This window comes from Gossypium hirsutum, chromosome A11 (genome assembly GCF_007990345.1).
Source record: "Gossypium hirsutum isolate 1008001.06 chromosome A11, Gossypium_hirsutum_v2.1, whole genome shotgun sequence".
NCBI classification, from domain to species: Eukaryota; Viridiplantae; Streptophyta; class Magnoliopsida; order Malvales; family Malvaceae; genus Gossypium; species Gossypium hirsutum.
In genome coordinates, this window is record NC_053434.1 from 20,791,061 (window position 1) to 20,814,981 (window position 23,921).

The 23,921-nt window shown below is 36.2% G+C and overlaps 1 protein-coding gene across 3 annotated transcripts; it reads left to right on the forward strand.

Moving 5' to 3' along the window:
* Positions 1 to 1,547: 1,547 nt before the first annotated feature.
* LOC107924441 (rRNA (cytosine-C(5))-methyltransferase NOP2C) lies at positions 1,548 to 14,311 on the forward strand. 3 transcript variants are annotated; one of them, XM_016854896.2, is made up of 13 exons: positions 1,548 to 1,795; positions 1,892 to 2,019; positions 2,329 to 2,680; positions 2,963 to 3,110; positions 3,877 to 4,014; positions 4,141 to 4,203; positions 5,631 to 5,752; positions 11,006 to 11,243; positions 12,134 to 12,345; positions 13,238 to 13,338; positions 13,560 to 13,641; positions 13,844 to 13,905; positions 14,047 to 14,311. In XM_016854896.2, the coding sequence occupies exons 1-13, from the start codon at positions 1,703 to 1,705 to the stop codon at positions 14,162 to 14,164; spliced, it is 1,857 nt and encodes a 618-aa protein (XP_016710385.1). In that variant the 5' UTR covers positions 1,548 to 1,702; the 3' UTR covers positions 14,165 to 14,311. The 3 variants fall into 3 exon arrangements, with proteins under 3 accessions (XP_016710385.1, XP_016710386.1, XP_016710387.1); XM_016854897.2 differs by having other exon boundaries at positions 1,649 to 1,795; positions 1,898 to 2,019; XM_016854898.2 differs by lacking the exon at positions 1,548 to 1,795 and having other exon boundaries at positions 2,372 to 2,680.
* Positions 14,312 to 23,921: the final 9,610 nt, after the last annotated feature.

Below are 23,921 nucleotides of genomic sequence, written 5' to 3' on the forward strand. Positions count from 1 at the left end.
TGTGAGAGTACAAACCAACATATCTATTTGTAAACAGCTTTGGCTTTTTTGTTTTTCGACGTCTTGACATCGTCTTAGCTTATTAGATTAATGACCGAACGGAGAAGATGAGTGTTGCTCATTGTTTACTTTTCCAATCGGTTTGCAGAGAAGAAAATATGAAAACAAATGCTTTTCTCTCCCCCAACTTAACATGCATATATATACACTTTAATTAACAATGTAATTTTGTTAATTAATCAACCTAATTAATTACTAATCAAATGATCTATAGGTAAAATATTATTTAGTGGAAAGTGATGACATTGATAATTAATTTGATATCATAATTTACTAATGGTCAATTTGCTAATATAATCTTTGCTTAATTGCCATTTAAGGCACTTGTCAATTTATAATCAATTTCTTTTCATTTTAGTCACTAATCAATTTAGTCTTTGTATTATTTTATTAACTGATTTAATTCAATAACACTTAATAACTTGACCTTCTCGATTCGTATTTGACTCGTAATTATTCTATTTTAATAATTTATTAACTCAACTCAATAAATCTAGTCTGAAATCAAATTTTCTAATATCGCTACAAATAGGGTCGTTACAATTACTCATTTGCCAAGTATAAATAATTAATAATAAAAATTATGTAATTAATTGAAAATTAATATAAATAATTTATATTAAAATCATGTAGGTCAAAATACATATAAAATTATTTCTCATAAATAAAAAAATTATATTATTTAAATGAGATTAATAGAATAGTTATATTTTAAAAAATAAACATAGGTATCAAAATTAAAATAATATTATTATTGTATAAAAAATACTTTTAAGCTTAAAGCATATATGTGTATGCTTGGAAAGCCATAAAGCAATTCAATTTGAGTATAATTGTTTATAGTTACCCACATAATTACCATAATTCCTATATATCCATATTATTGAGTTGTTTTATTTATACTTGATTCAAAAAAGCCAACTAATTACAATAATTATCTAAACATATCAAACACGAATAATTACAATAAATTACACCTAAAACCAAATACAACCGAATGATATATGCGTTGTTTTGAATCTCATGCAACTAACAACCTATCCATGTAAATAATAGTAATGAAGGATGATTCTTTTCTTTTTTGTTTAAACTTTTTAAATTAACCGTTCAATTGAAGTTTAGTATTTGATTTAATGATGAAGGATTGTTCATTCACAAATATTGTTCCAAGATTTTTTTTTTGGAAAGCAAAAAATAAATTTTTTATTTAGGTAACTTCCTTTGATTATGTCCTATGGTATATGTAAGTATTAATATTTAAACTAATCACTCAATCGTTACATATTGTTTTGCATGATTTTACTTTTATTTTCTATTTTAGAGATAGAAATCTAGGTAGAGTGGTTCTTAAGTGATTGCCCATTTACCGTCTCAGCTGTCTGCTTCCAATCATCTCCTTCACCTTGATTGGCTCAAAGTTTATAGATGACTCTCACACAAGTACATCCCTATCTTAAACTACATGCTTAGGATGACCCAATTGCTTCATCAAAGGATATGGGCCTTTCCAGAAAATCAAACCAGCTCTGCTCGGGCTGAGTTTGCAGATATTGGAAAGTGGGTAGGGCGAGCCCACCTCTACTCTTTTCATTTTCTCTTTAGTGTCGACTAAAAGATGGTATAACGTTGGTTCCTTCATTGAATGAGGAAGAAAGGGAGGGATTTACTTGCAGCTTTCCGTCAAACCTTTCTCACCCTCCAAAACATGACTCCCCTGGCTGAAGCTGAGGCTGAGGCAGGCACCCACACTCTCTTTCTAACTATACGATTCTAAATCAATCCATTTTTTTTATATATATGAAGGAATGCTCTGATTTATTTATTTATGTAGATACAGCTGAATGCAGCATCAGCGCGTTACAGTTATAATCCCATATTGCGATGGAACCCTCAAGTCGAAGATTACTTCATCAAAGCATACGGGTCTCTCCATTTTGCTCAAATCTCTAAAGCCTTAACGTACGTTCTTTCTCATCAATAAATAACCTATAAGCTTAGCACCTCATTTACTCCTCGGCTTCCTTCATTTTTGCTCGTTAAGCCAATACTCTTTTCTTTATATATATACTTCTATCTCGGTGGTGCTGTACCTAATACTCTGACGTTGCCTCTTACTATATGCTTTTGCTTATTTTTTAATGGGATTTCAAGGGCAAAAGGCATTTAGCAAAAGAAAGCTTTTAAATGGATGAAAACATAGTCCATTGATTTTTCATGTTGTCTTTCATTCTTTTTTTTTTGGTTATGCCATTATTGGTTATTGATTAGGCGGCCGTCTTGCTATTCTTGCATTCGGGTGAACACTCTCAAGTCAACAAGTGATGCTGTCATTGAGAAACTTCAGGAAATCATGAGAAAATCGGGGCCTCAAAATGATGTTGTAGGCATAAATTGGAAAGAGAATAAAGCAAGTAATGATATTGACTTGGATATGGTTGAGAAGCAATCGAGCTTACAAAATGAGTCCATCACTAAGTGTCAGATACCAGGTTTAGAATATGTTGTATTTGTTAAGGGTTCTGGACCACATGAAATTGACTATGGTTATTTGCCCGACAAACCACCTAAGGAGGTGCTTGTTAGTAGGAAATGTGCTGAAGCAGTTCTTCGAGGTGCTCAGGTACAGGGTGTTCCCTCTAATGTGTAATTAAGAGCTAAAGTTTTATTCATTTTTATCTGTCATTTAAATTTGGAATTAATGAGTTTCTTTGTATTTTGCATGAAAGCTCTGCATTTGGTTCTTTGTGTATTAGTTAAAAATTGAGGGTTTATCTTTTCTCTTTAAAAGTTATCAACAACTTATCTTAGGGATTCCAGAGGGATTTGTAGAATATTGTGTTGCTAGTACTCATAGTTGACTTAAAAATTCATCCTTTGTTTTCTCGTCTTTGTTTATCTGTAGGTATATGTTCCAGGTATAATGGCCTGCAGTTCTCATGTTGAAGAAGGGGATCTAGTTGCAGTTTCAGTTGCTGTGGAGCAGCCTTTTCCTGACGGCGGATGGGGACTTGGTATAACACGTGGGACTGTTCTGCAGGGACTGCCAACCGGTAAGTAGTATATATTTTGCTTTAATATCAATGCTTCACCATTTTGATCCTTTGGTTTTCAGCAATTGGATGCTACATAGATTTAGGATTTATTTTAACAAATTAAGAATATTATTGTCTTATTATTATCTCTCACCATTTTAAAAAAAAAAATTAGTTGATCTTGTTTTGTAAATATGTAGATTGGAAGGATTAATTTTAGGTGGCTTTTAGAACAGATGTGTATGATTGATCTTGTTAGATATTTAGTTAAACTACTCTGTTGTCTTTTCTTAATGCATCTCAAAAGAGGGTCAAGATGTTGATGCTACAAATTTTAGGTGTTTTGGAAAAAGAAAGAGATATAAGGCTTTAAGACTGGATGCAAGGAATAATAATGACACTACCTGGTCGCAAGGAATGATGTATCTGCATCAATTGCAATCCATTTCTCTAGACTAAAGTGTAATATAACCTAATCTGAAGTAAATATTAGGAAAAAAAGGGTATTTGGGTATAAGAAGAGAAAGCAAGGTAAAGCCAAGCGCAATTCGCCGCACTTTTGATGGGGGCTTCTCATATTTTGCAAATGAGAAATTAAATCCTGAATCATTTTATTTTTCTGATCATCATATTGAACCCAAAGACTATGTAATTAGTTTGATTAAACATGTGTGTTACCTTATATAGCATTTCTTGTATATATGGTTTATATTTGACTGCATGTATCTTCTAGTGCTGTGAAATAGCTAAAGTTTCTTGAATTATATGCTATGATACACTGCAGATCCCTATCACTTTGAGCGAAATGGATTATACATTGGTCAAGGAACAACAATGTTGTCAAGAGCCGGGATCTTCCGTGCTTCTCAAGGAATTGCTGTTGATATGAATAATCGAGTATTTAAGTTGCCTTCATTTTATGGTATAATTCATCCCTCATTGAAAACATATGAAAATGCTTGAATGGACTTATGGAATTATGTTGAGTTCTGGATGATGTTTTCTGAAATTTTGGATTGCTCTTGTTATTATCTTTTGTTTTTCACAGATGTTCTTGAGGGGGAAATATTTCTTCAAAACCTGCCGAGCATTATTGCTGCTCATGCTCTTGGTATCTACCTCCTAATCCTTTTCCTTTCTTTTTTTGGCTTATTTACAAGTTCACTTTCTTGTCTAGTATTCTTTGTTTTTAAGCTATGCCATGTTATATATCTCTATGCTAGTTTCTTCATTTTTCTCAATTCTCTTTTGCAATATCTTTAATAGAGAACTATTACGTAGTGCTTTGTAAATGTTTTCTGGTCCTGGAACTTAAATTAGGCACTGAAGAACATTATGGTGGATGTTAATCTGTTATTGTGATAATGAAGTGGGATTGAATGCAGTAAGTTGAGGTGTTCTTATTTTTGTTGCCAGTTCAAGTGCCAAGGTATTCTAGAGGTTTGAATCTCAGACCTTGGTCCTGGAACCAAGGCTTTAACAAGTTATCGGGTACCAATTCTGGTAGGCTATATTTGATAATTTTTTAGCAGCCCATTGTCTGTTCCCAGCTACTGCGAGCTGATTCCTATGACTGAATAAAACATGCTTTAAGTGTCTTGAAATCTGACTCTTCTTCATTGGGTTTGAGGATTTCTATATATCTTTTTTTAATTTTATATCAAGTGTCCATTTTTTTATTCTTGATTGAGGTTCTGGTATTGTTTACTTTTTAATAAGCCAAAACTACTGAAGTTTTCAAATCAGAAGAGCATGGTAATTATTCATCACAAAGGTTGAAGTTTCAAGATCATCACTAATGCTAGCTAACATGCAATTAGAGTTAGTAAACCAATATTTTAAATTATTATTTTGAATGATGCTTACCAAAAAAGGTTCACAATCCTCCCAAAATGAAAATGGTTTCCTCTTATGACCGAAAGTTCAATATCCTCCATAAACACTACTGCTTTCCAGTTATTATAGACCACCACGGGGGTGGAATTTTTCTGACTGGAAAAGAAAAAGTTTTATGCTTTTTGGATGGACAAGGAAGAACTATTAATAATAGAAACACTAAAGATGTCTCTGATTTATAGGTCCTAGATTTTCCAACTAGGAGTTCCTGAAGTCACCTTCTATGGTAGGTTTGAGTTGTGCTTGTCTGCACCAGCTTTTGTGACCTCAAGTATTCCGACAAAGGCAATATTGTAGATATTGAAGGGAGTCAAACCTCATTACTCCTTTTAGCTATTCAAAGGTGTAGTAGTATGGATGGTTGTTGGCAGCTGCTACCATGGCTTCTATTGTTTATATTAAGTGCTTGGTTGCCCCTTTTTCTTCTTTGGCTGAAATATATTTCTTAAAGGTGTGTAGATATAATCTTTGGAAATTGGAAAATCTGTCTACTTTTGTTTCAATCTTTTCCCTCTAAAAAAGATTGACTGGTTTCTCTTTTGTCTTAAGTATTCTTTGCTTGAGGAATTCTTCACATATATGCTGAATTGTGAACTTTTTGCCAAACATGGTCATTGTGTGTGTGGTCTTTTTTTGTCTCAGATCCTCAGAAAGGTGAGCGGATACTAGACATGTGTGCAGCTCCAGGAGGGAAGACAACTGCAATTGCTATACTTATGAAGGATGAAGGGGAGGTGATTGCAGCAGATAGATCTCATAATAAGGTAAAAATCTTATTCTAAATGAATTAGTTGATTATCATCTAGATTTTTACATGTGACTGTATAGTTTAATAGGTTTGCTTGATTGATTGGCTGTTGATGTTGTAAACAAATGACTTATGCTGTTTTCTTGAAAAGAGGCTGCATAAATTATATACTCTTTGTTGGGTTTCATCAGTGTAATCATAGTTGATTCTTCTCATACACTATAGTTTGCATACCAATGCTGTTAACATCATTTGCATAACTGATACTTACATAAGCATGTTACTTCGTGGTTACCTTTCTGAGACTTAGAGCAGTGTTTTAAAATCAAACTGGACCAACCAATTAAAGGTAAGAATTAATCATTCTCTTAGAAAGTCATTCTAGTTATACTGTTTCTTATGGCTTAGACTTTTTCTGCTAGGTATTCTAGCTGTTAATTTTCAACATGCCTATTATTTATGTTTTTTTCCCTTGGTAACTGAAACTCAATGTCACTTGAGTAGACTGTTTGTCTGGTGAGACCTCCTCCTATGATTAAATCAGTCGGTGGAACTGGGAGCTTATTTCTCAGGAAAGAAAGGAGTTTTGAACAAGTTTTAGGAAGAAGAATGATTCTCTCTTGTTACTTCTAATCTGAATACAGCCTTTTAAAGAATAGCAGGAAAAATAAAAAAGGAAATAATCTCTAGAAATTAGCCTATCCCTAAAAATTAGTAATTTGATTATGGCTAATAGTACAAGGAAATTCCTAGCACTAATGTAGAAAATCTGCTTAATTTAAGGAATTCCAACACTCCCCCTCAAGCTGGAGTGTAGATGTGAATCAAACCCAGCTTGCCCATAATTTCTTCGAACATTTTTCTTGAAATGCAACCCCTTACCAGGAGTCCCTTTTAAGTATCTCAATATCCTGTAGGCAGCTTCCAAATGTTTCTCCCGTTGATATCTCCCCCTGTCTACTTCTTCTCCATCCTTATCAGTTCCTAATTTAAGGTTGGGTTCCATAGGAGTCTTGTCTATGTTCTTTGGAGTTTCTACAGAGTCAACATTAGAAACAAAGGCATTGTAGGATTTAGACAAGTTTCCATAGGATACAAACCGAGAAATGGGATGTTGAGTGCAGCTCCTAGTGCCCTTTCTTACTGCAATTGGAAGATGGATGGAAGATGAAGGAGGTGAAACTTCTTCCTCAGGACAGTCCTCGGGTAAAGATGGCATAGGCACTGCTGTTTCGGTCTCAGGCAGCTGATGTCTCCGAGAGTATACACGAAGTCCCTGAGTTTTTCCTTGTTGTTTTTCAGAATGAGTGGGCTGTTTTTCTTCATTAGTATGATTAATCACCCTTGTTTCTTGTTGCTGAACAGTGGAGATAGGAAAAACAGGTTCCAAAACAGGAGTAACAGTGGCTGTAGGATTTTCAGCAGGTTTTGTAGTTGTGGTAGGGCTGACAGGTTCCAAAACAGGAATAACAGTGGCTGTAGGATTTTCAGCAGGTTTTGTAGTGGTGGTAGGGCTGATAGAGTCTTGAGGTATAATGAGAAGATTGCTCAAGGTCTCATCTTCACTAAGTATCTCCCCTTGAAGATGAGAGGCTGAAAAATATGGCTCGTTTTCGAAGAAAGTAACATCAAGGGACACAAACATCCGGTGCAAGGTTGGAGAGTAGCACTTGTACCCTTTTTGTGCAGGTGAGTAACCAATAAAGACACAAGTGTGAGCTCTAGGATCAAGTTTAGATCGGTTAGGTTGATGGTTGTGGACAAATGCTTTGCAACCAAATGTTTTGGTTGGGAGATTAGGAACACGAAACAAGGGAAAATTTTTTTGAAAAGTATGTAAAGGTGTTTGAAAGTTTAATACCTTTGATGGGAGTCGGTTTATAAGATAACAAGCAGTGAGGACAGCTTCTCCCCATAAATACTTTGGTACACCTATAGTAAACATAAGGGCACGAGCTACGGCTACAAGGTGACTGTTTTTCCTCTCGGAAACCCCGTTTTGTTGAGGGGTGTCAGGACAAGAACTTTGATATATGATTCCTTGCTCAGAAAGATAAGGACTTAGGATAGAATTAAAGTACTCTCTCCCATTATCAGTTCTAAGGGTGTGAATATTTGAATTGAACTGAGTTCGAATCATTGAATGAAAATTTTTGAAGACTCTAGAGACTTCGGATTTTTCTTTAAGGAGATAGTCCCAACAAACTCTAGTGTGGTCATCAATGAAAGTTATGAACCACCTAGCCCCTGTGATGTTTTTTACTCGGCTGGCTCCCCATAGATCGCTGTGAATTAAAGAGAAAGGTTGAGATTGAACATAAGGTTTCAAAGGATAAGGGACACAAGTGTGTTTAGACAGTTGGCAAACTTCACAGTTCAATGAACTAATTTTCTCATTTAGAAATAGTAGAGGAAACAGTTTCTTCAAGTACATGAAATTCGGGTGTCCTAGTCTACGATGCCATAGCATGATAGAATCGTCTTTTGATGTAGATAAGGCCATCCCTTCTTTTGAACTGTTTTTGTTCCAAACATATAAGCCATCATTAACTTTTGCAGTGCCAATTGTCTTCCCCGATTCCTGTTCCTGAACCACACAACCGAAAGCAGAAAATTCAGCAAGTACTTTTTCATCCTTGGTAAGCTTGCTAATTGAGAGTAAATTACAGGAAAGATTTGGAACATGTAAAACTTTATCAAGGGAAAAATTTTCAGTAAGTCTCACTGTCCCCATTCCAGCCACCGGCGAGTAAGATCCATCAGCTATGCGAATCCGAGAGTGATCATGACAAGGTAAATAGGTGTGAAACAAACTTAGATTACCTGTCATGTGGTCGGATGCACCCGAGTCTAGTATCCAGGAAGTTGTGATAGGTTCGTGTGTAGTATTTAAAGCAGTACCCTGAATAGCTAGTGACCCACTGGCTGTAGGAGTCCCGAGTAGTTTATGAAGAGCCTCAAGTTGAGTTTTGGTTAGCCTAACATTCTGAGCATCTTCTTCAGTAGTAGATATCATTGCTGCCTTGTTTTCTTTCTGTTTTTTTTCTTCAGGATAGCCATGGAGTTTGAAGCATTTCTCCTTGGTATGCCCAACCCGATTACAGTGGCTACACCATGGCCTTTTTGAACCAGAATCAATTCCATCTTTGAACCTTTGAGATTGAGGGCCTCTTGAAATAAGAGCAGAGTTCTCGGAAGGATGATGACCAGCTACGGTCAATGGTTTTAATTCTCTTGCGTCTCCCAACATAATAAGACGCCGTTTCTCTTCCCTCCTTACTTCAGCAAATGCTTCTCCTATGGTTGGCAGTGTGGTTCTGCCTAGTATTCGTCCTCGGACCTCATCAAGATCACGATTTAGTCCTGCTAGGAACTCATAGAGACGTTCTTTGTTAAGATGATCCATGAACTTGGTGTGTTCCAAGCCCTCGCCCCAATCAACTTCATAATACATGTCTAACTCCTGCCATAAGATCTTTAGGTTGTTGTAATATTGAGTGACTTCAAGTGTTCCTTGTCGAATATCTTTCAACTTTAATTTGATCTCGAATACTTGGGAAGTATTTCCAAGATCCGAGTAATTCTCCTTGATTGCATCCCACATTTCTTTGGCAGTTTTGAAAAAAAGATATGTTTGGCTTATATGACCTTCCATCGAATTTATAAGCCAAGCCATAACCATTGAGTTGTTAAGCTCCCAAGTTGCATAACCAGAGTCTGTTGATGCTGGTCAAGGAATTTGTCCATTAATGTACCCAATTTTTCCTCGGCCACGAAGAACCATAAGGACAGATTGTGACCATTGCAGGAAATTTTTTCCATCTAATCGATGATTTGTGATTATAAGAGAAGAGTTAAGGTCACCTTGTGGGATTCCTTGACTGTGATTTTGAGAGATCTCAGTCTCAGAGAAATTTTCGGTGTCACCCATGGGAGTAGGGTTTCTAACAGAGAAAAACAGAACAAGAGAAGAGAAGAAAGAGCAGGATCAAATGGATTCCTGATGCTCTTGATACCATGAACAAGTTTAGGAAGAAGAATGATTCTCTCTTGTTACTTCTAATCTGAATACAGCCTTTTAAAGAATAGCAGGAAAAATAAAAAAGGAAATAATCTCTAGAAATTAGCCTATCCCTAAAAATTAGTAATTTGATTATGGCTAATAGTACAAGGAAATTCCTAGCACTAATGTAGAAAATCTGCTTAATTTAAGGAATTCCAACAAGTTTTGTGGAGAATGTTGTGCTTGGTGAAAAGAGAAGAAGGTGCTCTATTTATATTGAGGATGAGGGGTTGTCATGGTGGTTGTGAGATACAAAGGAGGCTCAAAAGATGTGCCTTATTTCAGAAAGTACTGGTTCAAGTACATAAAGACTGGTTTAATGTGTTTGTTTTCACTTGACCTCTGGTCTTTGGTCATAATATTTGTTGTCTTCTTAAGGAAAATATGATGTTCAACGCTTGGTTTCTGCTTCATCCTTTCTTCATGAGTGTTTCAAAACTTGAATTTGCCTCCTACTTAAATTGGTTATGCTTGATTTCCACCATGCTTGAAGAAGATGACATGTGTTCTTACCAGAGATCAGGAAGACGTGTGGAATGAACCCATGATCTCTATGACCCTTTAATGAAGTTGTAGTAAGGACCCTGGGGGCAAAGCATAGAGCTTGTGACAAAAAGGAATTATCTTCAGACTGTCACATCATGCCAGGCTTTATGTGCTAGAGCTAGCACTTTCTGACATAGTTTGTCCTTACTCCCTCAAGCCTCCTTTGTGCCACATCTGTCTAGGAGCCCCCCTATCTTCGCGTATAGATAGGATATCTTTTCGCTTTTCACCAAACATTTATTTTGCAAAAAGTCATAACCTATCAATGAAAGGATCCCTAATGGTCAAAGACTAGCCAACCTCCTTGTATTTGTCTTGTAGGACTTGCCTTGTCAACTCATCTGGCATTTGATTTTCAATCCCCTTGAGAAAAAAAGCATGGTGGGGTCCTTGAATGGTCATATTAGTTAATTTTACTTAAGCATATGAAACAAATTGTTTCTCAGTTTCCATATTCCTAATGATTGACTGGTGGTCTTGTATGAGGATACTTGGCTTAAAAGTACAAATTATGCCACAAGAAACACATCCTTATTATTTTTTACTTGATTGCTAAGAAAAAAAAAATTCTACTTTAATCTACTGTTAGGATAATCTATTATATTTGAATCTAGAATCTATAATCTCTTTGTTTGAGGACTCCAATTTCTTTATTTATAGGTGATTGATATTCAGAAATTGGCAGCTGAGTTGGGCTTGACTTGTATAACAACATATAAACTAGATGCTCTCAAAGCTGTTCGTAAAAGAAATGGTTCAAGTGATACGACAACTCTGTGTTGTAACAAGGATAACAATGATGTTGTGAATCAAAGGTCTGACTCAGGGCCTCTTGGCAATGGAGTGTCATCAACTACCATTGTAGGATCAAATGCTGATACAACTTTCAAGGAGAATGGTATGTAAATTCTGTCAATTGTTCATGTGAAAAAATATATATTTTCCCCTCTTTCTTCTTGTTTCTTTTTCTGTGGGGAGTATGGTGAAGGTGGGAAATGCGTCTTTTCCAAACATTATCTTCAGAGATTATTGGATTTATACTAGATCTATCTTAAGGCAGACTGAACCTTGGTTTTGTGCATTAGAGCCTCTCCTTGAGTGAATGGCAACTGCTGAAATGGTGTTAGGCTTTTGAGTGACAGCTTTTTGATATCCTTCCTGACGGGATTGTCTCTTCTTTGCCCGTGCCATGGAAAAAACTGAACCACCTTTTGGGTTATCTGACATGATTATTGATTTCTTTTCTGTTTGATTCTCAATAATTATGATTGTCTTTTTCAGTTTAGCATGTAAGTTTTTGCACCACTTTTATTGATATTCTGAGTTGCAGTAAACTCAATATTTTAGATCTACAAATGAAGTTTTTGGTGATAACTCCTTTAATCTATTATCAATGTTGTAAGATTTTCAGAACAATGGCTAATTTGCTTACATGCTTAAGTATGAATGACTGGTGTGAAGTTATAAGTTCAAATTTTCCACAACAAATAAATAGTCAATTACTTAAGACTTTTTTTCATCTATATGAAATTCAGAAATTCTATCGCTATATTTGCTTTAAATGTGCATTTTATGCTTATATTTAGACTCTGATGGAATTGTTTGAAAAGATAACGAAATACATGCAAGTCATGTCCCTTGCTAAGAGTTATAGACATGAGTTTTCTATATCATTTATAGCTTCTGAATTTCAATTCGTTGTTAAATAATGCTTTCTCTACCATTTTTTGTTTTGCTCGAGTAGAAGGCTTAGAGTTACATATTTGTTTCTGATTCTCAATGTTCTAGTTAGCAATGAAAAAGCAAATGAGAGAACTTACACCAGCAAAGCTGACATTAGGAAGAACACGCGAAGAATGAGGAATGGCCCAGGGAGAAATCAAAGCCTGGGTGGTAGAGTTGAGAATTCGAAAGGCTTCCTTCCTAACAGCTTTGATCGTGTCCTTCTTGACGCTCCTTGTTCTGCTCTTGGTTTGAGACCTCGGCTATTTGCTGGAGAGGTAGGATATTATGTTTATACTGGTTACAAACTGACACTTGTTCTTCTTCCTGGTTATTTTGCTGCACTCTAAATTCTGTCCATTCCCATGCATAAAATCATTAGTGATGAAACCTATGTCCGTGACATAACTGCATTTCTAAATTCTGTCCATTCACATGCTTAGCATCAATGGAGTGACGAAAATAAATGTCCTTAACTCAAGAAATGATTTATACAGTCTTAGAAGATCTGGGCTATAGAGAAGACAGCTGTTACACATAAATAAAATAAAAAATAAAATCTACATTTTGTATATGTATACACTGTAGACTTGTTTCCTTTTAAGGGATTGATTTATGTGAACTATGCTGGTATTGGAGTTTTGTTACCTGTAAATTAGTATATGCTTAGCTGCAGGAACTTTCTTCCAAATGTCCTTCAGTAACGGAGCATATGCTTTTACAATTTGCTTGTTTATCTTTCAACCTTTAAAGCAGATTGCTAAAATGTTCCCTATGGTTGCTTAGTTTTTTTAATGCGAGAACCAAGATGGTTATAAAGTAGGTGAACTTTACTCCAGCTGATCTTCCTCCAGAATATCATGAGCAAGCATTAGTTACTGCTGTTTCATAAATTAAGCCACTCATTTGGTGCTTCTACTTCTTTTTTTTTGTTTTTTTTATTTTTTTTTTGGGGGGGGGGCTATATTAATCAGGTGTGACAGTCTGGTCTACTGGATAAACTCATTTTCTCAGTTTTAATCGTCTAAAAGTTAAAATAATTTGTATTACTTTTAGTTCTTCTATTTAATATTCTTTAAATTATTTTGATTAAACAGAAAGAAAAGAAAAACCTTTAACTGAATCAAATAAAATTGTTTTGGCTGTTTGCTGTTTTTCTTTGGCATACAGGAAACCATAGAGTCATTGAGAAATCATGGGAAGTATCAAAGGAGGATGTTTGATCAGGCTGTTCAGCTAGTTCGCCCTGGTGGAGTCCTTGTGTACTCAACGTTAGTTTGCTTTCTTTTGACAAATTTATATTTCTTTATATAAATTATAAATCTATTGTTCTCTTAATAAATTATAAATGTATTATGTTGCTTTTAGACATTTCTGATAGGCTGAATTTATTCTAATATTGGAGGCTTTACTAAAATTGAGGTAGTTAGATGTTATTTACTGGTAAAACTGATGTTTGTTGTTTTTCCTCTCAATACTGAAATATTGTTAGATGTACAATCAATCCTGGTGAGAATGAAGCATTGGTCCGATATGCTTTGGACACATACAAGTTCCTGTCTTTAGCTCCACAGGTAATTTAACTTAACCTCTCCACAACACATTAAATTGTAAACTTATTGATTTTCATCATGGCTTTAGTAAATTTAAGGTGGGAAAACTCCAGAGAGAGTTGACTAACATTTGGATGGTTTTTATAAGGTTTTACCATTGGCATTACAATGATGTTATAGATTCAATTTTAGTTTAATTGTCTGATGATACACACTTTTCCAGCATCCAAGAATTGGAGGAGCTGGTCTTGTCGGTCGTTGTGAATTTCCAGACGGATATGTTGAGTAAGTATTTCTTGTTACTCGATCTTGTTTTTTTTAACCAACTGAAAAAGGTATTCGGTGATGCTGATCTATACTATATACTATACTAATACTAATACTAATACTAATACTAATACTAATACTAATACTGATACTATACAGAGAATGGCTAAAACCAGGAGAGGAGGAATTGGTTCAGAGGTTTGATCCCTCATCTCAACTTGATACTATTGGATTTTTCATAGCCAAATTTGCTGTAGGCCCCAAAGACAACATATAAACTCACTCAAGTAGTAACCATTTAACAAGTAGGTCTTTTGTTGTTGTAGTATTATTTATTTATTTATTCACTTTTAACTGTGAGATTTGAGGTTATGATTTTATTCTCTTTACTACTGCAATAATAATATGTATTTTGTAGGCTTCATATGACTTCAAGTCGCTAGTTTAATATACACAAAGCTTGGATGGTATCTGTGCATATGAAGAGAAATCATTACATTTATTATGTTATGGAATTTGCTAAAAATTTTAAGCCTTAATTTGGTCACATCACTCAAAACATCCCCCAACCTCTTCTTCCAATTCTTATAGTAAATAGGCGGTGGCGATGGCAATGGCAATGGCAGGTTAAAATCAGGTCTGGTCTGGATGGTTGGTTTTATTATTAAAAGATAATAAAATGTTTTTTTAAAATATTTTTATAACTAAATTTAAATAAAAAGTATTTTTATTGATTAATAATTCAACTCAGATCGGTTTGAATTTGAAAAAAATTAAAAAAAGAAGAAGAAAAACTCGCTATTTATTTAACCCGTAATAGTTCTTAAAAGGGATTTTACACTTCTCTGTAAATCAAAGTAATTTTATATATTTTTGTAATTTTTTCTAAAAGTTAAAATTTAACAATCCGAAGCAACTGTAAGAGGGTGGGTTAAAATTAACTGTGATGATGCAATGAACCCCGACAATAGTGAGGCACAGGCTGTGCTGGAAGGAGACAATGCCTTGGCCAATTCAGCTTGTTTTGAAACATGCGGAAGGTTCGAGTTCTTCTGGGTCTGGTGCATATGATGAGGGAGCGACGGTGCAAGGTATGTTTTTGTCATGTGCCTCGTGAAGCCAATAAGGCTGCAGATTCAACATATCGCCAGCAAGTGTTATGTCAGCTCTGAAGTTACGGTGAAAAGAAAAATGAAAAGATGAAAAGTTGATGGGGTGAAAAATTAAAACGATGGAAAATATAATTTTTTTTCATAAGTATACTTGATAGGAGAGATGAAAAAAATGAAAAGAGAATGTTTCTTTCATTATTTGGTAGAGTTGAAAAATAGAAAAAAAAATAAAACGTTTAAAAAATGTATAATTTGAACTAACATACACATCTCTCTTATTTTCTCTTCTCTCATCATTTCAATTTGGAAATATTGATTTATGCATTAGGATGAAAAATTATCATTCTTCCTATTTTCTTTCCTCACTTTTCTTTCTAACCAAACACACTCAAAATTTATTTTATTTTCACTTATTATTGTCTCCTTCCATCGCTCCATTTTTTCATCCAATCAAGCATACCCTAAATGTGGAGGAATTAACCTTTACCTGATGCTTATCTAGCTAAGGTTGATGTACTTAGAGAAAAATAAAATAAAATATTTAATAATTCAATCAATTATATTTCATGTTCTAGACCAAAAATATCAATTTTTGAGTGAATAAAATTTTATATTTGATTTCAATAAAAAAATTCAATTGTTAAATATATTAATATAATTAGTATTTTTATTAATATAATATAATATTGAATCAATTTAAAAAATTATATACATAAAAATATAATTATATTTATAAATTCAACAGTTAAATTATTAAAATATTAATTATAAAAAAATACAAAAATATGAACAAATGAGGAGACATTATAGGAATCAAAAGATTTTCTGGCAAAATAATAAATATATGTGTTGGACCATTTCGCGGTTTTTTTTCCCAATAATACAAAAGAATAAAAAAATCAAACTAATATAACTTTTACAATATTTAACAAATTAGTACATGTTTTATTGGAGAGGGAAATCGGTTTAACCAAACATATTTTCTTTTCTTTTACATATTTTTAACTTAATAAAATTATATTTATTGATGGATATGATATGTCACGGGACTAGAATTTAATCTGGCAAATTGTTAGAAAAAATTTGGTTCGAAAACAGTTTTTTGCATAGTAGAAAAATAAAAATTTTGAAAATCGAGCCACTTTGTAATATGATAGCAATAAACTTTTTTCCTGAAATAATATCTGTGCTTTGAGCGAGACGGATCCTAAACGTTCTCGACTTTCAACCGAGTGACTTTCTTCGCTATTCTCGTACCATGAACTACCTTGAGTGTGAGCTCGAACAATTTCGAATCAAACATAGAACTGTGAATAATTTTCTTACTTTTAGTAAAAAAGTAAATATCTCTTTTTTATAAAAACCGGTAGAATTGTTATTACAACTCACAGTATTGCAACTCTTGTTTTGCTCATGGCTTTAGCCCATACATAAATGAGAAAAATGCCTCATTCTCACCCAAATTAGAAATTTGGAGCATCAGCTCATTGAACTCATTCAAATACTCCATAACTGTGCAGTGTAGCAAAAGCTGATGCAACTTAGCTCGAGCCTCATCCTCTGCATACTCCGAGTAAATCTGCCCCTTGAGTTCACTTTGAAACTCCTCCCAAGTCCTAATAGCGATACCACATCGTCTCTCATCTATGGGCCTACGATGCCACCATAGTAAAGTGACGTCAATAAAATACATGGTAACAGAATTTACCTTGGTAGCATCATCCATGATGCCTTATGGCATAAAACTATTGTTCCATTCCACAAAAGAAGTTGTCCACATCCTTTAGGATCTCGTCCCATTAAACTCTTTCGACTTTGGGACATCTACCTTAGGCTTGGGTGCCGCAGCCAACACCCTATTACCCAAAGCAACTTTGCAGATATTGAACTCCCCTTTGAGCTCTTTAATGTATTACTTCAAGGTCGACACCATTGCCTCGAGAGCATAACTCTTCTCATTCAACTCACCTACAACGATATTGAAGACCCCTTGCATTGAATCAATAGCACCGAGGGCCTCTACCACTTGTTCTTTTAGCTAAATTTTCCTCGATTCTAGCTCTGTCGTACATCCATCAACTTCCTCAAAGGTCTCTGTGACATCACTCATAGAACCCTCTAGTTTGGCAACCCTGCCTTCCAAAGCTGACAGTATATCCTTCGAGCTATTAGCTTTCTTGCCCTCCCACGGGGCTTCATAGTCTCAATCTGTTCATCTACTCCCTTCTACATCTCAAAACCGTGCGACATTAAGCGATTTCTTTACTTTGAATTTGCCTAAGTGATAAACACATTAATTTACATAATTCTTGTGTCTAATTTGGTTTATTTCTGAATTAATCCCTGCTTAATTGGTGTTTTTATGATTTAACCTTATCAGGGATGCAATTGGTCAAAAACGAGAAAAAAAGGGGCCAAATTGAAAGACAAATCATTGAGTTGGGGCCAAATCATAAAGATGGGAAGGCCAAGGATTTAACATCAATTTTGACTTTGTAAAAAGCTAAAAATAGAAGATATTATTTTATTCTGTTTTATTATTTTTTATTATTATTTTAGGATTAAGCTATTTTTAATAAACTCTATCTATATAAATAGGGGCTTTTAGTTCTTAGAAAATCATCTCCTGTCTTTGTATTTCTACTTCTACTTGGAATAGAAATACTCTCCTTTTCCCTTTTCAAATTGGAGTTTAGCATTTTGTCAATTTTCATTTGGTTTTGTTTCTTTTGTCAAATTGGGTTAATTGCCTTCAAAGTATTTTTCCTTTCCAATTTCCATCACATTTGACATAAATCCATCATCATCACTTTCAAGCATGAATAAGTTCATGCTCCACTAAATTCTTTCTTAGCTTTAGGCCGGTGTTCTTTTCGGTCGAGAATTGTGAGATTCGTACTCGCGCGTAAAATCCTTCCAATCGGTATTCACCTTTTTTCTAAGTATCGGGATAGACCAATCATCCCTTAAAGTTGAATTCGATTTCAAGTCAAAGTGTACGTTGGGTTGGAGTCGTGTTTGCTTCCAGTTAGAAATTCGAGTCTACCGTGCTGTATTCGAATTTTCGATAACAAATCGAGGAAGAGGTGATCGGGTTTAAACGACCCACGCGGTTGAGGCCGTTGATTCGAGTTGGGTTCTTTAGAACGCAAGACTGTCAGAATCTTGAATCGGGAACACGTGTACCTTGATTAGATAATCAGTAAGGGTTAGCTTGCAGGTCGTACCGAAACTAGCTACTAGAGGAAGAATTGGTGGTTAGGACGTTCTTAACCACTATAACCAGCTTATCAATTGGAGGAGAAGATTAATTTTCGAGGATCGATTCTCAACACGGAATTGACCGAGTCTAAGGCTAAGGCTCATTACATTTGACTCTGGTACGTTTTGAGTCGTGGGCACGACTCTAGCCACGACCCTTGACACGACATCCTAATCATAAGTCAAACTCAAAAGTTGATTATCGCATCCAATTCCTGTGGACTCGACCCTACGACCACTCTATTACTAATTAGAGCTATTTTGTAGGAATTATTTTTGGTGGATTCGACACCCATCAAATTTTAGCGCCGTTGCCTACGATTGGAGATATTTTCTAACTTTTGTTTGTCTACCTTATGACCAGATCAAAATCGAGAAATCTAGAGTTTGAGCCAGAAATTGAGAAATTGGCCCGATAACTACGAAGAGAGGCCATACGAAGTGGTAAACGGCCAAATCCCGGATTTGAAACTATATCTTACACCGAAGAATTTTTTGACGAACCAGACGAGATGGCTGAACAAACTATACGCCAGCTCATTGCGGCACCAGATGAACAACAGCCCTTATGTATAACCTATCCAGCAGGAGGGACGCTGTTCGAGTTAAAGTCGGGTTTGATTCACCTACTGCCCACTTTTCGTGGACTACAAAATAAAAATCCGCACACCCACCTTAAGGAGTTCCATATGGTTTGCACAAGCATGAAACTTCAGGGAGTAACAGAAGACCAAATCAAACTTTGTGCTTTTCCGTTTTCATTAGCCGACTCTGCTAGAGAGTGGCTATTTTATTTGCCTCCGGGATTTGTCAACACATGGTCTGACATGTCTCATTTGTTTCTTGACAGGTTTTTCCCTGCATCCCGAGCAGCCGAACTAAGGAGGGACATCGTAGGAATCCGTCAGAAAGACACTACGTCGCTCTACGATTAGTGGGAGCGGTATAAAAAGTTGTGTGCAAGCTGCCCACAATATAGACTGACTGAACAGTTACTATTGCAGTATTTTTATGAGGGTTTACTCCCGATGGAAATGAAAATGATAGATGCTGCAAGTGGGGGGCGCTTGTTAACATGACGCCTCAGAGAGCGAGAGATTTGATTTCAACCATGGCTGCCAACTCTCAACAATTCCGACCGGTTACAGAACCTACGAGACGGGTTCATGGATTAAGTTATTTGTCTTTGGAAGATAAGATTGATAAGCTGACTAATGTTGTTCAAACTTTTTTTTTCAGATAAAACAGGCCGAGCACGATTATGCGAAATTTGCGCCAAGCCAGACCACCCGACAGACTCATGTTCAATTTTATAGGAGGATTTAGCGAAAAAAGCGAATGTTGTCGGGAACTTTTCAGGACTGCTCTAAAGACGGTATGACCCCTACTCGAACTCATATAATGTGGGGTGGAAAGATCACCCGAATCTTAGTTATAAGATGAATCCACGGTTCAATCAGTCATTTCAACAGAGGCCACCGCAGAATCAACACATGCCACCCCTGAAGTCATCCTTGGAAGCCATAGTGGAAAGGTTAGCCAACAGTACTGAGAAAATTCCAACAAAAAACTGACATGCATTTGCAGGAGTTAGACAAGCAAGTAAGCAAACTCGCGCTCACGGTTAGCCGTTTAGAGTCCTAAGGTAAGCTGCCATCCCAGACTGAGCCAAATCCATGACACAATACAAGCTCTATGACGCTAAAGAGTGGGAAGGTTTTGGAGCCTGTACCTGACATAAATCGTAGCCACGACACTAGTCGCGTCCACGACGCAAGTCAAGATAAGGAGAAACTTGACACAGAGGCTCTAGTAGAGTCGGCACCACAAAAGTCATTTGCAGTACCACCTCCGTTTCCTGGATGACTTGCCCAATGTAAGAAGGAGCGAGACGAGAAGGAGATCCTCGACACTTTTCGAAAGGTAAAAATCAACATACCTCTCCTCGATGCGACCAAGCAGATCCCACGATATGCCAAATTCTTAAAAGAATTATGCACAAGTAAAAGGAAACTTTTGGGAAATGAAAAGGTAAACGTCGGAGAGAATGTCTCTGCCGTTCTGCAACGAAAAATACCACCAAAATATAAGGATAAATGTATGTTTTTCATATCCTGTAAAATAGGTAGTGTTGGTATTAAAAAAGCAATGTGTGACTTAGACGCATCAATTAATGTTATGCCTTTGTCAATTTATAAACTACTTAACGCGAGTCCTTTAAAGGAAACATGTGTGATAATCCAACTTGCAGATAGATCTGTGGTACATCCAGAGGGAGTATTAGAGGACGTTCTTGTCAAGGTAAGCGAACTAATATTTCCTGCAGACTTCTATATTATCGACATGGAGGATGACAATTCGGCAAATTCATCTGACATACTTCTCGGGAGACTATTTTTGAGTACCGCGCAAACAAAGATTGATGTACGAAGTGGGATACTCACTATGGAGTTCGATGGAGAGGTGGTGACATTCGATGTCTATGAGGCCATGAACCGTCCTAACATGATTTCTAACGTTTTTAACATTGATATAATTGATCCCTTAACTGAATTATGCTTAGAATATCATGATGAGGATGAATTACGGGCCGTTCTATACAGAAGTCTGGATTTAGACGCCATTAAGGAACCAGAGGAATGGATAAACTTAGAAGATTCGGTACACGAAACAGTAGCTCATATGGAGGCACAACAATGGAGGAACCCAAGTAAATTTTTTGAATTAACTCCATCACAGACTAAGCTCGTACCATCTGTTTTGCAGGCTCCAGAGTTGGAACTCAAACCACTCTTAGACCACTTGAAGTACGCTTTTCTCGGTGAAGGAAATACACTACCAGTGATAATCTCGAGTAAACTCTCGAGGGTAGAAGAAGAAAATTTGGTACGAGTCCTTAGGGACTATAAAGAGGTAATTAGGTGGACAATAGCCGACATCAAGGGATTGAGCCTATCGACTTCCATGCACAAAATTCAAGTTGTCGATAATGCTGTTCCCAAAAGAGAGGCTCAAAGGCGTCTCAATCCACCTATGATGGAAGTGGTGAGAAAAGAGGTCAAAAAGCTACTTGACGCTGGAATGATCTATCCCATTTCCGATAGCAATTGGGTTAGCCCAATCTACGTCGTCCCAAAAAAGACCGAAGTGACCGTAATTGAGAATTTGACAGGTAAGATGGCTCCCACTCGGGTCTAAAACGGGTGGAAAGTCTGCATCGATTACAGGAAGTTGAATTCTTTAGCTCGGAAAGATCACTTTCCACTTCCTTTTATTGACCAGATGTTAGAACAATTAGCAGGAAAGTCTTACTATTGTTGTTTTGATGGTTACTCAGGTTTTTTTTATATTCCAGTGGCACCGGAGGATTAGGAGAAGACGACGTTTACGTGCCCATTCAGCATATTCGCTTACAGACGGATGCCGTTCAGACTCTGTAACGCACCAGCCACTTTTCAGAGATGCATGGTAAGCATATTTTCGGACTACATTGAGAAAATAATCGAGGTGTTCATGGACGACTTCATTGTATATGGTGAGTCATTCGAGGTATGTCTGACTAATCTTGCAAAAATTCTGAAAAGATGCTTAAAATTTAATCTTGTTCTAAATTATGAGAAATGCCATTTTATGGTAGACAAGGGATTAGTTCTAGGTCATATTATTTCTGCTGAGGGAATTTCTGTCGATAAAGCAAAAATCGACATCATTAACTCACTACTATACCCCACAACTGTGAGGGAGATTCGATCTTTCCTTGGTCATGCAGGTTTCTACAGAAGGTTCATTAAAGATTTATCGAAGATTGTGCAACTTCTCTGTCACCTATTACAGAAAGACAAGGAGTTCGAGTTTGACCAATCGTGCAGAGAAGCATTTGACACGCTCAAACATAAGCTCGTTTCGGCACCAATTGTTTAACCACCAAATTGGAGTTATCCTTTTGAGATAATGTGTGATGCTAGTGACCTAGCGTGTGAGCAGTCCTTGGACAAAGGATCGAGAAGGAACCATACATTATCTCCTATGCCTCTAAAATTTTAGACGCTGCCCAAGTCAATTATTCAACCACTGAAAAGGAGTTTCTAGCTATAGTCTTTGCCTTAGAAAAATTTCGTTCATATTTATTAGGAACTAAGATTGTGGTTTTTTCTGATCATGCAGCCCTCAAATATCTGATCGGAAAGAAGGAAGCAAAACCGAGACTTATAAGGTGGATACTACTTCTGTAAGAATTCGATCTCGAAATAAAAGATAAAAAGGGACGTGAAAATTTGGTGGCTGACCATCTGAGCCGAATTCCTCCATCAAAGGACGTAACACTACTTAAAGATGATTTTCCGGATGAAAACTTGCTTGCTGCTCAGGCAATTTTTCCTTGGTGTACAGACATAGTGAATTATCTTGCTACAGGTATGGTCTCTCCTAACCTTTCTCGATCTGAAAAAGATAAGATAAAATGTGAGTCTCGATACTATATTTGGGATGACCCCTATCTTTGGAAGTATTGCTCTGACCAAGTAATTCGTCGATGCATTCCTGAAACTGAGGTAACATCAATTCTATCCTTTTGTCATTCTTATGCATGCGGTGGACATTTTGGCCCTAAACGAACTGCACATAAAGTACTCGAATGTGGACTATATTGGCCAAATATTTTTCGTGACGCATATCTGTTTTGTAAAACTTGCGAAAAATGTCAAAGGATAGAAAACTTGAGCCGAAAAAATGAAATGCCTCTAAACCTTGTACATGTCTGTGAAATTTTCGATATATGAGGCATTGATTTTATGGGCCCTTTTGTCTCATCGTTCGGTAATGTTTATATTATACTTGCTGTTGACTATGTGTCAAAATGGGTAGAAGCAAAAGCTACCCGTCGTGCTGATGCCAAAACAATAGTCGATTTTCTGAAAAGTTGTATTTTTTCCATGTTTGGCACACCGCGAGCTTTTATCAGCGATCGAGGGATGCATTTTTGTAATAAAGTAATTGATACGCTCTTGAAAAAGTACGGAGTAGTGCATCGAGTCGCTACAGCTTATCACCCACAATCGAACGGTCAGGCGGAGGTGTCGAATCGAGAAATCAAGTTGATTTTGGAGAAGACCGTTAAGACAGATAAGAAAGACTAGAGTTTACGACTTAACGATGCATTGTGGGCATACCGAACAGCTTATAAAGGACCTATAGGTATGTCTCATTATCGACTAATTTTCAGTAAACCATGTCATCTCCCTGTTGAGCTAGAACATAAAGCGTTTTGGGCGGTCAAACTATGCAACATAGAATTGGAAGCTGCAGGTAAGCATCATAAATTAAATATCCAGGAACTTGAGGAAATTCGACGAGAAGCGTATGAGAGTGCCCAAATTTACAAAGATAAGGGTAAAGCGTACAATGACCAAAAGATAAACCGCAAACAATTTGTGGTAGGCCAAAAAGTATTACTTTATGACTCTACATTAAGAATTTTTGCAGGTAAGCTTCGGACTAAGTGGTTAGGGCCTTTTATTGTTACTCACGTATTTCTACACGGTGCAGTCGAAGTCAAAAGCGAGGAATTCGGAAAAATTTTCAAAGTCAACGGGCAACGCTTAAAGCTTTTTTACAAAAACTTTCAAGTCTACTTGGTTGAAGAATTAGTCCTTGAAGAGTCGG